Consider the following 16,497-nt stretch of genomic DNA (forward strand, 5'->3'; position numbering starts at 1 on the left):
GGCGCTGGGATCTGCTAGAGCCGATTGCGCGGCAGCGGCCGGTGGAACCTCCGTCACCGGAGTCCGGTTTCCGCCTTCCGCGGCGCGGCCGGCGCCAGCCAGCGGAAGTGGCGGAAGCCGAGCGCTCAGAGGGACGCTATTGAATCACCGTGGCGACGGAGGGCCGCGGGGCCACGCCCCTTCCGGCGGAAGTAGGTTCCAGAGCCTCCACGTGCGGTCCCTCCCCCGCCCCGCCGGCCCGGTAGCGGCAGCTCCAGCGCTGCCATGGAGCCCGCCGGCCTGGAGCGGATCCTCCGGGAGCTGCTGCAGCCGGACACCGGGCGCATCCGCCGGGTACGGGACGAGCGGGGGCCGGGCCGGGCGGGCCGCGAGGGGCCGGGCCAGGCCCGTTTCTGACGCTCAGCCGACCCCCCACCCCCCTTCCAGGCCACCGAGCAACTCCAGACCGCGCTTCGGGCCCCAGCCGCCCTGTCCGCGCTCTGCGACCTGCTGGTCTCGGCGACCGACCCGCAGGTGATTTCTCACGCCCGCTTCCCGTCAGGCCGCTACTTGGGTCAAGCCCCAGCTCCGGGCCCCTCTGGCTCGCGACCCACCTGCCCGCCCCGACCCCCCCACTCAACTGCTCTCCCCGTCGCAGATCCGCCAGTTTGCCGCCGTGCTGACCCGCAGACGCGTGAGCACCCGCTGGCGACGCCTGTCACCGCAGCATCGGGACAGGTGGGCTGGGCCAGGGGCGGGCGGGGCACAGCGGAGGGGGGGCGGTCCCGGGGAGGGGGGAGGAGGGCAGGCCGAGCCCCAAATCCGTCACCTGTGTTCCAGCCTCAAGTCCCTGGTCCTGATGGCCCTACAGAAAGAGACCGAGTAAGTGCCCGCGCAACTCCTCCTCACCCCAGAGCCTCTCTGGGCTCCCCGCTTCTCTCCCCGCCGCCGCCTGCGCCTTGCCCTTGCCCTGCCGGAGCTTGAGTGGTGCTGGAGGAAGGCAGAAGCTGGGAGTCGAGTCCGAGTGGTGGGGCGCAGGGACCATGAGCTGAGCCAGGAATCAGAAGAAATGAAAGGAGCTGAAACGAAGGAGAATTGCGGGCAGCAGAGGCAGTCCTGAGGCTAAGGCACCTGCCTCGCATGTGCTGATTCCCTTGGATCTTAGGCACCATGTATGGTTTCCTGGGCAGGACTGGTCCCTGAGTAGAGCCAGCAGAATGCCCTTAGCATGCCCGAGTAGTGGGAGTGGGAGTGTTGCCAAGCCCACCAGTTCAGACCGCCCAGCTCCCAAGCTGGTAGACATTAACTCCTCTCCCAGCTGGGCCAAGCCCCTCTCCGTCCTGCTGTTCCTTTCCCAACTGCCCCAAAGGAGGGGATTGGAAGGTGATGGTGGGATGGGGGGCGTCTCCCCTGTTGACAGGCACTCTGTGAGCCTTAGTCTGGCCCAGCTCTCAGCCACCATCTTTCGGAAGGAAGGCCTGGAGGCCTGGCCTCAGCTCATGCAGCTTCTTCAGCGCAGCACCCACAGTGCCCACACGATGGAGCGGGAGGTAGGACGACTCCCCGCGGGGCCGGTGGCGGAGACCCAGAGGTGCCAGCGAGGGGTTCACGTTTCTCCCTCTTGTCCTGTGTTCCCCTGACAGGTGGGACTTTTGCTGCTTAGCGTACTGGTGAACTCCCGGCCCGAGGCTTTCCAGCCCCACCATCGGGAGCTGCTGCGGCTTCTAAACGAGACCCTTGGTGAGGTGGCCTGTCCAGGGATCCTCTTCTACTCCCTGCGCACTCTGACTGCCATTGCCCCTTACCTCGGCTCCAATGATGTGGTGAGATATGGGCCTGCCCTCCCCCAGCTTCCCGTCCTCATGTGCTCGACCTTGTCGGTGACAGAACTGAGCTGCCCTCGGTGCCTCTGTCTCCTGCCCTTCCTCCCCAGCAGAGGGGAAAACTGGGGGTAACAGTTGCACCTGGGCTCCTCCTGTGTCCAGGCCCTGAGGAAGTGGCCAGCTTCCAGGGCCTGAGATGAGGCTGCGACATGCTTTCTGTGATCCAGCCCATCCTGTGTCCTCCAGCCTCTCGCGCGGATGCTGGTGCCCAAGCTCATCACGGCTGTGCAGGCTTTGATCCCTGTAGATGAGGTGAGGACTGGGAAGCCAGGGTGCCCCCTCTGGTGTGCTGACAAATAGTGCCGTAACCCCACGGCTTCTCTGTGTGGCAGGCGAAGGCCTGTGAGGCCTTGGAAGCCCTGGATGAACTGCTGGAGTCAGAGGTGCCCATCATCACCTCCCACCTCTCAGAGGTGCTCACTTTCTGCCTGGAGGTGAGCCTGGCCCTGGCCCGGTTCCTGCAGCTTGTGCTATGGGAAAGAATTTCCCTTGGTTGTCTGATACTCAGGCGTTTCTGTGGGCAGGTGGCGAAAAATGTGGCCCTGGGTGATGCCATACGTGTGCGAATTCTCTGCTGCCTCGCTTTTTTGGTGAAAGTCAAGAGCAAGGTGAGTGCTCTCTACTGCACATTGCTCCGTTCAGCCTTCAGTCGTGGGATTTTCAGTCCATCTTATTGACTGACAGTGAAAGACTGGGAATCTCTTCAAATACCCATTGTGGGGCTGGAGCGATAGCATAGCGGGTGGGGCATTTGCCTTGCACGTGGCCGACCTGGGTTTGATTCCCAGCATCCCATAGGGTTCCCTGAGCACCGCCAGGAGTAATTCCTGAGTGCATGAGCCAGGAGTAATCCCTGTGCATCACCGGGTGACCCAAAAAACAAAATAAAAGAAAAAACTCATTGTGGTCTTCATGGTTGAGGGTGGGGACTGTGTGTGTGTGTGTGTGTGTGTGTGTGTGTGTCTGTCTGTCTATCTGTCTGTCTGTGTGTCTGTGTACTAGGAATTGAACCCAGGACTTCTCATGTACAAAGTAAGTTCTGTACTAGAGAGCCACCTCCCTAACCAACCCCCCCACCCCCACCCCCACCCCCCCGTATTTTGGTTGTTAACACCTAGCAGTACTCAAGTGTTCTTAGGGCTTAATCCTGGCTCTACGCCCAGTTTGATGCTCAGGAGGTTAAATCCAGGGCTCCTGTATTCAGACAGTTGTACTCCAGCCCCTTGAGCTATCTTCCAAGACAAGGCTGGTGCTTTTGTTTGGGGTCACAAATGGTGGTGCATAGGGACTACACCCAGTTCTGGTTAGGGGCTACCCATGGTGGTGCTTGAGGTAACCATGCAGTGTGTGAATTGAGCCCAGGCCCCTCACGTGCAAAGCGTGGACACCCTTTTGAGCTGTCCCTCCAGTCCATGGCTGGATTTTCCTTTTTCAGCAGGTGTTGGGTGGGGTGGTGGTGCTTCCAAGTGGCACTCAGGGGGCCCAGGTGGGTGATTTCACTAACCAGAGCCTGAGGATGCAATGCTGTGAGGGTCTTGTTGTGCCGAGGATTCCCCCAGGCCACCCCAGCAGTGCTGCGGACCTCCAGGGCTGCGCCCAACAGTGCTTAGGGCACCATGTGATGGTGGATATGCTCTACCATATTCTGGACCACAAAGGCTGGATTTCCTTGTTTGTTTTGTTTTTGGGCACACCGGCTGCGCTTAGGGCTTAATCCTGGCTCTATGCCCAGAGATCACTCCTGGCAGACTCGGGGGTGGGAGGGTGCCAGGGAATGAACCAGGTCAGTTACATGCAAGGCACTACTAGCCACTTCGCTTTATCTCCAGCCCTCAAGACTGATTGGGGGGGGGGGGGGGGGGTCACATTGGTGATGCACAGGGTTTACTCCTGGCTCAGGAATTATTCCTGGCGGTGCTCGGGGAACCCTATGGGATGCTGGGAATCGAACCCAGGTTGGCCACGTGCAAGACAAACACCCTACTTGCTGTGCTATGGCTCCAGCCCCCAAGACTGAATTTTTAGTGGATACATCTGGGATCCTCATGGACACCTTCTGCCCTCCCTTTAGGCCTTACTGAAGAACCGTCTTTTGCCACCCTTGCTACACACCCTCTTCCCCATTATGGCTGCTGAGCCCCCCCTGGGCCAGCTCGATCCCGAGGACCAAGAGTCAGAGGAGGAGGAGCTGGAGATTGGAGTGCTGGGGGAGACGCCCAAGCACTTTGCTGTGCAGGTGGCCTATGGCATGGGCGAGGGTGGCAGAGGGGTGGCTGGGGACAGAGTTAGAGTCCAGCAGAGTCTCCCTGTGTGGATTTCAGGTAGTGGATATGATGGCACTACACTTGCCCCCTGAGAAGCTCTGTCCCCTGCTGGTGAGTGACTGTCCTTCCTGTTCCTGCCCCAGGGTGGTCCTTCAAGACTGAGAACGGTGTTTGGGCCTGGTGGGTATAGAGGCCGCTGGTCACAGACCGGTATGGGCTCCTACAAGGGTCTCAGGGGATGCCCCATGCCCCATGCCTTAGATGCCCATGCTGGAAGAAGCCTTACAGAGCTCAAACCCGTACCAACGCAAGGCTGGCCTCCTGGTGCTGGCTGTGCTGTCCGATGGAGCCGGCGACCACATCAGGCAGAGGTTCGTGATCCCCGCTCTGGAGTGTCAGTCACAGCACACGCGCTGTGCTTACTCGCGTTGGGGTTGACCCCCAGTCAAGAGACTTTTTTATGGGAGTCCGGGAGAGATGGTTCAGTGGGCCGGAATACATGCTGTGCATATGAGAGGCCCAACTTTGATCCCCAGTACCATGTAGTAGTCTAAGAACTGCTGGGTGTGGCCCCCAAACCCAGACCAAGACCCGTGAAAAGTTCTCTTCAGATTGGTGAATCACCCAGCAGGTCCCCTAGCGGAGGGTGGGCAGAGAGGAAGTGTTGGTGATCCCAGAGAGCACCTCTGCACAGGACTCATCTGTCCTGCCTGGACCCAGACCATGTCCCTTGTACTGCCCCATCCAGACTGCTGCCCTCAGTGCTGCAGATCGTGTGCAAGGGCCTGGATGACCCGTCACAGGTGGTACGCAATGCCGCACTGTTCACCCTGGGCCAGTTTTCAGAGAACCTGCAGGTGAGCCGATTGGATTCCGGCCCACCCCTGCTTTCGGGTTCCCCTGCCTGCCCATACCTCTGCCATTGGCCTCCTCAGGCATCCAAGCGGTCGAGCTGACTCGGGTCCTCCTTCCTCCTTCCCCAGCCTCATATCAGCAGCTACTCAGGAGAGGTGATGCCCTTGCTCCTTGCATACCTGAAAGCGGTGCCTTCGGGACACACAAACCACCTTTCCAAGGCCTGCTATGCTCTGGAGAATTTCGTGGAGAACCTGGGTAGGAACTGGGGCAGGGCTGCTAGGGTAGGGCGGGCACAGGCTCCAAGTGGCACAGGCTGTGCCACTCGCTGAGCCCTTCCCTATGGGAAGAAGGTAGGGTGGGCTTGCATGGTGGGGGGTCCTGGGGCAAGATGATGGAGGAACGCCCTTACACGCAGGGTCGAAAGTGAAACCCTACCTGCCGGAGCTGATGCAGTGCATGCTGCAACCACTGCAGACCCCTTGCAGCCTCCGGGCCAAGGAGCTGGCTGTGAGCGCTCTGGGGGCCATTGGTGAGGAGAGAGGGAGGCAGTGGGGGTACGCGCAGGTTTTCCCAGAGAGCTCATGTGGAATACACAGCCCGACCCAGCTCTGACCCTGCCTGTGCCCCACAGCCACCGCGGCCCAGTCCTCGCTGCTGCCCTACTTCCCCACCATCATGCAGCACCTGCGCGAGTTCCTGGTCCCGGGACACGAGGAACTGCAGCCCGTGCAGATCCAGAGCCTGGGTAAGCGGGGCGTGTGCTGAGAGGGCTCCCACAGGACATGGCTGGCTGGCTGGCTGACTTGCGGTCCCAGCAGACAGGAAATTAGTGGGGCGAGGGCAGTGCTCTGAGCTTCCGGCTGCTACCTTAGCTTCCCCAAACCTCACCCTCACCCCTACCCCTGACTGTGGCTTATCTGTTGTCTTCTGTGCTGATGAGCCCTCTCCTTTCTAGAGACCCTGGGGCTGCTGGTGCGAGCCGTCGGGGAGTCCATGAAGCCACTGGCAGATGAATGCTGCCAGCTGGGCCTGAGCCTCTGCAGCCACGTGGACGACCCTGACCTGCGCCGCTGCACGTGAGTGAGCCCTCACCTTGCCCTGCACCCCGTCTGCGGGTCCCTGGGGCAGTACTGGACAGCTCCCCATCTACTTTTATTAGGTACAGCCTGTTTGCAGCCTTGTCCGGGCTGATGGGTGAGAGCCTGGCACCCTACCTGCCCCAGATCACCACCCTCATGCTGATGTCGCTGCGCTCCACTGAGGGCATTGTGGTGAGCAGAGTGAGTGGGAGGCCAGGCCGTTGCAGGGGGCGGCCCTCGTGGGCACGGGGTCCACCTCCAGCCACAGTCAGGCCGCAGCCCTTCCGTGCCTCCGCCCAGGCCCAGCATGACAGTGCCAGCTCCTTCCTGCTATTCGATGATGATGACGAGAGTGAAGGGGAGCAGGAGGAGGAGGAGCTCATGGAGGAGGATGAGCCGGAGGAGGATGACTCTGAGATCTCGGGGTGCGCAGAGTGGGTGGGGATCTAGGGCTTGGGGCTGCTTCCCGGGCCCTAGCGGCACTCTCCCGCCCCCGCAGGTACAGTGTGGAGAACTCCTTCTTCGATGAGAAGGAGGAAACCTGTGTGGCACTGGGGGAGATCTCGGTGAATAGCAGGTGAGCCCCGGCCCTGCCCCGGCCGGGCACCCCACCACGAGCCCCTTGCCATGGCCGTGTGTCGTTCACAGCGTGGCCTTCCTGCCCTACATGGAGAGGGTCTTCGAGGAAGTGTTCAGACTGCTGGAGGTGAGCAGGCGGGGCCCAGGGTCATGGGGGGCCACTCGTGGCATACTACACGCAGCCGCACCTCCACCCCCCTTCCCCTCCACAGTGCCCTCATGTTGACGTGCGCAAGGCCGCTCACGAGGCCCTGGGGCAGTTCTGCTGCTCGCTGCACAGGGCCTGCCAGAGCTGCCCCTCGGAACCCAACAAGACCGGTGAGGAAGGGAGCCTCGGGGGCCAGGCGCCAGGACCTGCGTGGGTAGGGCTGTGGGGGGCTGGGCGGGGCCTGGTGCCGGTTTCAGCCCTGCTTGCCACAGCTCTGCAGGCCGCCCTGGCCCGCGTGCTGCCCTCCTACATCCAGGCTGTGCGTGGGGAGCGGGAGCGGTCCGTGGTGATGGCGGTGCTGGAGGCCCTGACGGGGGTGCTGCGGGTCTGCGGGGTCCTGGCGCTGCAGCCCCCCGGGCGCCTTGTGGATCTCTGCAGCGTGCTCAAGGCTGTGCTGCAGCACAAGGTGAGCAGAGCCAGCCGCTGCGGGCCTCGCGCCCCCACCCCCCGGGCCAGGCCCAGGCTGAACTTCCCTCTCCTGCAGACGGCCTGCCAGGACACGGAGGAGGAGGAGGAAGAGGAGGAGCAGGTGAGCACTTCAGCGTCTCCTGGGTTTGAAGGGAAGCCCGGCTGCTGGGATGGCGCCGAGAGTTGAGAGAGGCAGCCCTGCTCCTACTGGGGCAGTGGCAGGTCTGAGAAGACTTCCTGGAGGTGGGCATTCGTAGGTGAGAGGAGAGGGGGCAGGAGAAGGAGCTGGGTGGCACTGAGCCCTGCTCAGAGGTCCTGGTCCTTGTCCACTGAGGGCGGGCCCTGGGTCAGGCATGCCAAGTCTAGCAGCCTCTGACCGACCCTACAGGCCGAATACGACGCCATGTTGCTGGAACACGCAGGGGAGGCCCTCCCTGCCCTGGCAGCCGCAGCAGGGGGAGACACCTTCGCCCCCTTCTTTGCTGGCTTCTTGCCGCTGCTGCTTTGCAAGACGGTGAGTGATCTCGGCACTGGCTTCACCCACACGCCTGCCCACTGCCCCGTCTGCTCTGGCTCCCACCCTGGCACCTGACAACATCCATCCTTCCCCCACCAGAAACAGAGCTGCACCGTGGCCGAGAAGTCCTTTGCAGTGGGGACGCTGGCCGAGTCCATCCAGGGCCTGGGCACCGCCTCGGCCCAGTTTGTGTCCCGGTTGCTCCCTGTGCTGCTGAGCACGTCACGGGAGGCTGACCCCGAGGTGCGCAGCAATGCCATCTTCGGGCTAGGTGTGCTGGCCGAGCACGGAGGCCGGCCAGCCCAGGAGTATCCTTGGCACGTTTTGGGGGAATCAGGTGGGATGGGCACCAGGGTGTGGTGGACTGGGGCAGAGGAGAGGCCACCCGTGTGGGCTCGCTCGTTCTTTGACTGCCGACCAGACATTTCCCCAAGCTGCTGGGACTCCTGCTGCCTCTCCTGGCAAGGGAGCGCCATGACCGCGTCCGTGACAACATCTGCGGGGCCCTGGCGCGCCTGCTGATGGCCAGTCCCACCAGGAAACCCGAGCCCCAGGTGAGAGGTGGGGTTGGGGCACGCTGGACGCAGTGGGCAGGAGCAGGCAGTGGCCTGAGACTCTCCTTGCTGTGTCCAGGTGCTGGCGGCCCTGCTGCACGCACTGCCCCTGAAGGAGGACCTGGAGGAGTGGGTCACCATGGGCCATCTCTTCAGCTTCCTCTACCAGAACAGCCCTGACCAGGTGAGCTGGCCGGACCCATCTGTCCCCACATTTGAGCAGGGCTTGTGGCCGTGGTCCCGCCACCTTCCCAGCCTGGGCTGCTCCCTGCACCTCTGGACTGATGTGCTGTGGCTCCTATCTGGGCCTCTGCGCTGCAGACTACAGCTCCCATAGTTGCTGGCGATCCCACGCTCCTCCCACTCACCCCCCTCGTGTCCCTTGGCCCATGAACCTCCTCAGGCTCAGCCCTCCCTGGTGGGCTGCTGCCTCTCCTGGCCACTGTCGTCCTGCAGGTGGTGGACGTGGCTCCGGAGCTGCTGCGCATCTGCAGTCTCATTCTGCCCAACGACAAGATCCCAGGAGGTGAGGGCAGCACCACGGGGGCCCTGGGGCAGGTGCAGGTGAGGCCCACATTCCTCACCTCTGATCGCTTCGCTCTGCCTAGACACCACCTCCTCGATGCGGCTGCTCCTGACATTCTTGGCCAAACAGCACACCGACAACTTCCACTCAGCGCTAGGCTCGCTTCCCAGTGACAAGGCCCGGGAGCTCCAGGCCGCCCTGGGCCTAACCTAGACTACGCCACAGCAGGGCCACAGCAGAGCCCACCGGGACCCCAGACACCTCTCTGACCAGTTCCAGCTCATGCCTTACCAAAGATTCTGGGCCTCACCCCACTTGCTGCCTTATGGGGGTGTCCCCGGGGTTCTCTCTATACTGTTGTGGGACAATGCAGGTGGACATCATACTGTAATAAAGGCAGTTGTTTTTCTGCTTGACTGGGGAGACATTCAGGAATGAGCAGACAGGACTATTAAGGCAGAAAATGATTTAATGTAGCTTCGCGCCTGGCTCCAGTCTCAGTAGAAACGGGGCCCGGGGAGGATCAGGAGGCGTCCGTAGGGTTCTTCTTGTTCCACATGGAGGACCTGCTGTGCCGAGAGCACTGCCAAGAGGGGAATGAGCGTGGGTCAGGGGGGTCCCAGTCTGTCATCCCCTGACCCTGGCACATGCCCACACTCACCCAGAAGCAGGTAGAACACCCGGGCTGCCACCCTGCGTGGGCTAAGAGGTGCCACCAGACTATTGAAGTCAGGTTCCCTGTTGGCCTGTAGTTCCAGTGCCACAGCCCTGGAGGGACCCAGTAGAGTGAGCTCTGGCCCCAGCCCAGCCACCCCTTCCCCTCCCCTCCGCCCCCCTTTCCAAACCCCATCGTGCCCCGACACAGTACCTGTGCACAGCCTCAGGTGAGAGCAGCTCGGGGTCCAGTGGCAGCTCCATGGGCACTTCCGGGAGCTCGGGCACCATAGGCAGAGTGGGGGGTTCCGGCTGCTCCACCTCAGCCCAGGCCCTGGCAGCACAGGAGCACTAGATGGATTACCCAAGGGGGACACACAACACCCCCAGCCCAGCCACACCCCACTTGCCCATGGAGGCTCACCATCGCTCCTCCAGCGGGGGAAGGCTGACCCGGGACTTCTCCTCTTCAGTTTCCAGGGACACTTCTGTGGGGGGAGAGGGAGGCCCTAATGGGCATCTGCTTGGCTCTGCACACTGGGGACCATGGGGTCCCTGTGGTCACTGTGGGTGTCAGAGCCATACAGTGACTGGGTAAAAGCAACCAGTGAGAGAACCGAGGCAGGTCATTCCATGCTTCTCTGATGTTAAGGCTCCCTCTAAGAACTGCAAACAGCTGGGGTGCCAGGGTTGCTGGGCAGTGGTGAGGAACAGGGATGGTCTCCATGTCCCCCTTGCCCAGAAGCTTACCTGAAGATAACATGAGAGGCCCACTGGGCTCCTGGGCCTCCCTCAGGACCTGTGGGTGGGAGGAAGCACATGCAGGTCAGGCCCCAGAAGCACCTGATCTGGGGGTGGCCCTCCCCGGCTTCAGGCAGCCATGGGCCTGATGGAGCTCAGGACTGGCCCCCCGGCATTGCTGGTGTACACAGGCAGGAGGTCTGCGGGCAATCCACGGAACCAAGGTATGGTCACCTCAATCTCACTCGGGGTGTCCATCTTCCTCCTCTCCTCCTCAGCAGCCTCCTCATCAGGCTCCAGGGCTGGCCTTCGTCTGAGTGCTCTTGGTGGGGGCTGAGCACAGCGGGTCCAGAACGCCAACAACTGCGGGGGGAGCTGGCCAGCTGGGGACAAGGAGCAGAGGGAGGCAAGTGTGAGGCGGGAAGAACAGACTCAAAGGTTCCAACATGCCAACCCGCAGCTCTCACGGTAAGTCGGGGTACTGAACAGCTCCGCGGGGCTCCTGATGGTCTTCTCAGAAGGCTGCACCAGGGGCTGTGGGGAGAACCAGAAGCCCAGGTAGGAGGAAGACATTTCTCCAGGCCCCCCATCCCACATTCTGTGCCTCGTCCCAGGGAATCTGGTCTTTTTTTTTTTTGCTTTTTTGGGTCATACCAGGCAATGCACAGGGCTTACTCCTGGCTCATGCACTCAGGAATTACTCCTGGCAGTGCTCGGGGGACCCTATGGGATGCTGGGACTCAAACCCGAGCTGCCCCCGCTGTGCTAGCCCTCCAGCCTCCTAGGGCATCTGGTCTTGCACCTCATTCTTTCCTGCCTGCTCTGCGCATGCTTCAAGGTGGAGCTCATGAGGGGGCCCGCAGGGGTGTCTGGCAGGGTCACTATATGCCGAGGGTTGTGTGTGCACTTAGGGGAAAATTTCTGGGGCCCCACTGAGACCAGCAGGCCCAGGGGTTCCCACATCCCTGCCAGATCCTGGGGACACTCACACACTCCTCCCAGCAGTGGGCTTTGGTCTGCAGCTGTCCCTGGAATTTCTCCCGGGAGATCTGAGTCTCTGCATCCCAGAACAGCAACTGGCGGCGGCGGCGACGGCGGGGGGCAGGTAGACTCTCAGGAGATGGGGAGACGGGGGGTCTCCTCCGCTGAGTGGAGAGGCAGAGTGGGGGGGATGGGGAGAAGAACCAAGTTGCCGGTTACCAGTCCTGAGCCAGCTTCTCTCAAGCAGGACACACCCATTCCCCCACAGCCCACGCACCCTGCCTTTCCTGGCACCCCAGAGAGGCCCACACTTCCATCCCTGGGTTCCAGGTAAAGGGCTTTGGCAGCTCCTACCTGCAAAGGGGACCCTCCCAGGAAGTGTGAGCTGAGGGATAGGGTGAGGCCACCATTGCTCATCTGCACCAAGGGCCTGCAGGCCAGCCATGGCTTGAGGCCACTGAGCAGGGGGAGTGGCTGTGATGGAGGAGGGTGAGGAGGAGACTTGGAAGGAAATCTACTCACCTCTGGGCTGACCGGGCTCGGCAGACGCAGCTTCTGCGGAGGGGTCACCTCTGCAACAATACCCCAGCTCTTGACTGCCCAGCCCCCTGAGTTCTCCTAGCCCCCCTGCAGGGAGCAGAGGCCCCTCTACCAGCTGGCAAACAAGGCCCTTACATGGTGACTGTGACGGGGTCACTGGCATGGTAGATACTCACCAGGAAGCGGGGTCCCGGGCTCCCAGCCAGCCGGCTTCACCTCCTCCAAAACTGGGCCTGGGGCAGCAGGAGGCTCTGCTGTCCCCTCCACCCTGAGGAGAAAAGAGGCCAGGGATTTGACATGCAGTCCCAGCAGGATGCCTCCCCAGTCCCAGGGGTCCCGGCCCTTACTGTGCAGGGGCTGAAGGCGAGAGCCGAGGCACAGTGGGTTCCGCCTCGAGAGCCCGGGGCTCCTCCTTGGACTCTGCAGAGAGAACCAGAACTCAGAGAGAAGAGGAGCAGAGATGGGAGCGCAGCCCAGGCCCTGAACCGCCCGAGGCCTGACCCTCCAGCGCTGGGCTGGCACTCCGTGGCTCCGGGAGTCCTCGCCGACGGTGCTCCTCCAACAAGAGGGCCTCATCCTCCTCAGCTATCAACAAGTCCAAGTCCCGGCGACTGACCTCGGGGAGGTCCTGCTCGCCCTGCCGAGGAGAACAGAGTCAGGTCTCCTTCTGAAGAAGCAGTGGGAGAGCCGGAGCGATAGCACAGTGGGTAGGGCGTTTGCCTTGCACGTGGCCGACTGGGTTTGATTCCCAGCATCCCATATGGTCCCCCCCATTGAGCACTTCCAGGAATAATTCCTGAGTGCAGAGCCAGGAGTAACCCCTGTGCATCGCCAGGTGTGACCCAAAAAGAAAAAGAAAAAAATTCAAGAGGCAGCAGGCCTGAGGCAGGCCATAAGCCTGGGTCGAGGAAGGCCCTGGGAGTGGGGAAGTGGATGCCGAGGCAGAATTGTGGGGGGCACAGATACGTGGGAATGGGGAGCAGCTCACCTCGATCTGCAGTATGCGGATGGGCTCGTCTTCCTGGATGGTGATGGCCTGGGGAGACTTTACCGTGACCTGCGGCTTATCTGAAGGGAGAGGGACAGTGGTCCCTGTAGTCACGAGGGGAGGGCAAAGCATGGATTTCAGGTCAAGGCCACCTGGGTGCTAGCCAGGCCAGGGTGGGTCATGGCCAGTACGTGCTTACCCACCACGGCCCTCAGGTTCCACGCTGAGACAAGGACTCAGACTGCAACAATTGGCCGGGGCTCACCGAGGCAGCTAGAGAGCCCGCAAAGTGCCCTCAGAGCTCCTAAGCTCGGAGCTGGATGTCTCTTCTGAACCTTCCTCCACCCCTCCCCTGGAAGAAGGCCTCACCTGGACTGGGCTCCACAGTGACCACAGGAGGGCTCTCGGCAAGAGGTCGCTCCGGAGTGGCAGCCTCCAGGAGGTGTCGAATCTTTGGAGAGGGAATGGGGGCAAAGCCAGCATTCAGACAGAGTTCTTCAGCTTCCCCCAACCCCCCGTTCCAGTGGAGTGACAGCCCTTGACACCTTGTTCTTGTGGCATTAACATTAACATGAAGTGACCCCCCCAATCACCATCTTGCCTCCCCTCCCCCAATTTCCTGCCCACACACCAATTTCTAGTCTTGGGCAATATGTACGCATGTAAGAAGCCCTATCAAGGGTTGTGAGAGACAGGGGGAGAAATTCTTTTTTTTTTTTTTCTTTTTGGGTACTCCCAGCTGTGCTCAGGGCTGATTCTAGGCTCTCTGGTCAGAGATTATGGTAGCAGAGCTCAGAGTCATATGTGGCGCCAGGGATCAAACCCACGTAGACTGCATGCAAGGCAAGTAATTTACCTGCAGTACTATCTATCTGACCCCAGAAAAAAAATAATAAAAAACACTTTTTGGGGACTGGGTGGGGGGAATCACACCCAGCGTTGCTCAGGGCTTACAAATCCTGGTACAAATCACTCCTAGCAAAGTTCAGGAACCATATGGGGTACCAAGGATCAAACCCAGGTTGGCCTGGCATGCATGGCAAGAGCCTCACCGCTGTACTACCATTCCAAGCCCACGGTCATGGTCACGGTCCTCCCATTGTTCATCGATTTGCTCGAGCTGGCCCAGTAACGTGTCCATCATGAGACTTGTTGTTACTGTGTTTGGCATATCGAGTACGTCACGGGGAGCTTGCCAGGCTCTGCCGTGCGGGCGAGATACTCTTGGTAGCTTGCCGGGCTCTTCGAGAGAGGCGGAGGAGTCAAACTCGAGTCAGCCATGTTGGCTGCGTGCAAGGCAAACGCCTTTCCGCTGTGCTATCGCTCCAGCCCCACCACTCCAAGCTCAAGATTTAAAAATTCTTTTTTTTTTTTTTTTTTGCTTTTTGGGTCACACCTGGTGATGCACAGGGGTTACTCCTGGCTCTGCACTCAGGAGTTACTCCTGGCGGTGCTCAGGGGACGATATGGGACGCTGGGAATCGAACCCGGGTCGGCCACAGGCAAGGCAAATGCCCTACCCGCTATGCTATCTCTCCAGCCCCAAGATTTAAAAATTCTTGATCTGTAATTCCTCATCCCATTTCTACCTAGAAATGAGAATAATGAATATGTATGGAATTTTTTTGGCTTTTTTTTTTGAAGCTGCACCTGACTGTAGAGTAACAATAATTAGGTGTCAATCCCGGTGGTGCTCAGGTACTGGTGATCAAACCCAGGTCACCAGCATGCAAAGTATGCACTCAGGCCATGGGACTCTGTACACTCAGGCAGGGCTTCCCCACAGCTGGGCCAGGTCTGTGAGGCTATGCAGGATCAGCACACAGCAAAGTGAGTGTGGCAGAGGGCGCTAGACTGGTGCTGGGAACCAAAGCTGCCCAGCCAGGGGACACGGGTGGGGCTGTGTGTGCAGGAGGAGCCAGCTTCTGATGGGGGGACAGGACAGAGAGGAACCCAGAGCCAGGTGAGGGCCTCTGCAGCAGAAACTGTGTGGAGACAAGAGCTGATAAGGGGAGGGGTTCAGAGTGACTGTTAGCAGGTAGAGGGCTTTCCTTGCATGCAGATGACCCAGGTTCGATCCCTTGCCCCCTTATGTCCCACCAGTAGTGATCCCTGAGTGCAGAGCCAGGAGTAAGCCCTGAGCACTTGGCCCCCCAAATGTGGTCCCCCAAATAAGTTAAAAATATGAGTGAGTGGGGCTGGAGCGATAGTACAGCGGGTAGGGCATTTGCCATGCACGCAGCTGACCCGGGTTTGATTCCCAGCATCCCATATAGTCCCCTGAGCACCGCCAGGAGTAATTCCTGAGTGCAAAGCCAGGAGTAACCCCTGTGCATCACCAGGTGTGACCCAAAAAGCAATATATATATATGTATATATATATGTATATGTGTATATATATATATGTATATGTGTATATATATATATATGTGAAGGGGTCTTGTTGGGACCCCAGTGCCCCTGTTGTGTCTCCTATGAGGCCTCCCCTCTACCAACCCCAGTTGTCAAGTATAGGCTAGCATCCCTGCCCACCATTCTCTTGAGGCCTCCTACCTGAGGGATGTTTAAGGGGCTGGGAAGTAGAAGATCCACAGACATCATTCCAAAGAAAGGGTCTGGAGCAGCTTCCAGGGTTTCCATCATGGTGAGGCAGTCGGGAAGAAGGTTGTTCCTAGGTGGTGTGGGTGGTGCCAGAGTGAGGTTGGGAGCAAAGGTGCCTTCAGGAAGTTTCCTCCCTCCCCCCGCCCCCGCACCCCCTGGGAGACTCACAGGTCAGGCTCCACCATATCAATGCGGATCTGCAGCTGGGCACGGTGCAGGCGCTCCAGAATATGCTGAATGTCCTCTGCACAAATGCAGGGTCAGAGGGCAATGGAGGACTGTCCACCAAGGCCCCCAGCACTGCCCGGCCCTCTGGGGTCCCCGCCTTACCTACGAGGTACTGGCACTGTTGAGAATAGACTCGGATGACCCCAATCTGGAGCTGAGCTGAGAGATAGAGGGAGAAGCGGGGCCTTGGCAGGCCAGGCATTGCTGGGGGCACTTGGACCAGCACGTAACTCAGGATTTCCTCGCTGCAGAAACAACAGCCCTGGTGGTCACTGCACCTACAGCCAGACCTGCCCCGAGCACCACCCCCATCCACCCAGTACCAGGTCACTGTCCCCTTCTCCAGGCCTCACCAGGTCTTCACCACGTTCACCTTCAAGTACTCGCGCTTCAGAAGACGGCTGCCCCGGGTTGCTGCCAGCCTTGGTTGGAAAGACAGCAGAAATAAAGGGGAGACATCAGGCGGCACCCCTGCGGACCCCCTCTGCTCACCTACCTGGGCTAGAACCTTACCAGATGGTGGCAAAGCAGCCGGTGTGGCGCTGAAGCACGTTGGGATAGTAGAACATTGTGGTTACTGGGCTTCACCCGAGTGTTCACTGGGTCTCAATTCGAATTCTTGGGGCTGGAACAATAGTACAGTGGGTAGGGCGTTTACCTTGCACACGGCCCAACAGGGGTTCAATCCCCGGCATATATCACAGGGGTCCCTGAGCATCGCCAGGAACAATTCCTGGCTGTAGAACCAGGAATAATCCCTGAGCATCGCCAGGTGTGACCCAAAAAGCAAAAGTAAAATAATAGTAATTTTTTTAATTTAAATATCAATGAGAATTTGAGGCTCAGGCTTTCTTAACACAGCTGGTTGTAAAGAACTGGTTTGAACAGGTCGCATGATGCGTGGCGGGG

General features: G+C 60.1%; 2 protein-coding genes across 3 annotated transcripts; one reads left to right on the top strand and one right to left on the bottom strand.

Annotated features, from left to right (window-relative positions):
- The first annotated feature begins 37 nt into the window (after window positions 1–37).
- Window positions 38–9,268, top strand: IPO4 (importin 4). Of its 2 annotated transcripts, none has more exons than XM_056133413.1 (30): window positions 38–333; window positions 427–513; window positions 638–717; window positions 820–861; window positions 1,400–1,529; window positions 1,623–1,802; window positions 2,049–2,114; window positions 2,195–2,296; window positions 2,387–2,470; window positions 3,934–4,098; window positions 4,184–4,237; window positions 4,388–4,497; window positions 4,875–4,983; window positions 5,110–5,239; window positions 5,400–5,513; window positions 5,616–5,729; window positions 5,940–6,060; window positions 6,144–6,264; window positions 6,364–6,488; window positions 6,563–6,640; window positions 6,712–6,769; window positions 6,855–6,960; window positions 7,063–7,256; window positions 7,335–7,379; window positions 7,647–7,772; window positions 7,875–8,083; window positions 8,197–8,329; window positions 8,409–8,513; window positions 8,786–8,855; window positions 8,938–9,268. In XM_056133413.1, the coding sequence occupies exons 1-30, from the start codon at window positions 265–267 to the stop codon at window positions 9,066–9,068; spliced, it is 3,258 nt and encodes a 1,085-aa protein (XP_055989388.1). In that variant the 5' UTR covers window positions 38–264; the 3' UTR covers window positions 9,069–9,268. The 2 variants fall into 2 exon arrangements, with proteins under 2 accessions (XP_055989388.1, XP_055989389.1); XM_056133414.1 differs by having other exon boundaries at window positions 6,144–6,255.
- A 76-nt stretch (window positions 9,269–9,344) lies between these two features.
- Window positions 9,345–16,157, bottom strand: REC8 (REC8 meiotic recombination protein). The gene is made up of 19 exons (XM_056134264.1): window positions 16,102–16,157; window positions 15,942–16,010; window positions 15,691–15,833; window positions 15,529–15,604; window positions 15,313–15,430; window positions 13,135–13,210; window positions 12,760–12,839; window positions 12,328–12,408; window positions 12,119–12,150; window positions 11,948–12,039; window positions 11,754–11,803; window positions 11,240–11,395; window positions 10,718–10,784; window positions 10,485–10,633; window positions 10,260–10,308; window positions 9,934–9,997; window positions 9,724–9,843; window positions 9,517–9,623; window positions 9,345–9,438 (listed from the first exon to the last, which is right to left on the bottom strand). Exons 1-19 carry the CDS (start codon window positions 16,155–16,157, stop codon window positions 9,353–9,355), a joined length of 1,671 nt encoding a protein of 556 aa, XP_055990239.1. The 3' UTR covers window positions 9,345–9,352.
- Between the last annotated feature and the right edge of the window lie 340 nt (window positions 16,158–16,497).

Source organism: Sorex fumeus, unplaced genomic scaffold (assembly GCF_029834395.1).
Source record: "Sorex fumeus unplaced genomic scaffold, SorFum_2.1 ptg000098l, whole genome shotgun sequence".
Classification (NCBI taxonomy): domain Eukaryota; kingdom Metazoa; phylum Chordata; class Mammalia; order Eulipotyphla; family Soricidae; genus Sorex; species Sorex fumeus.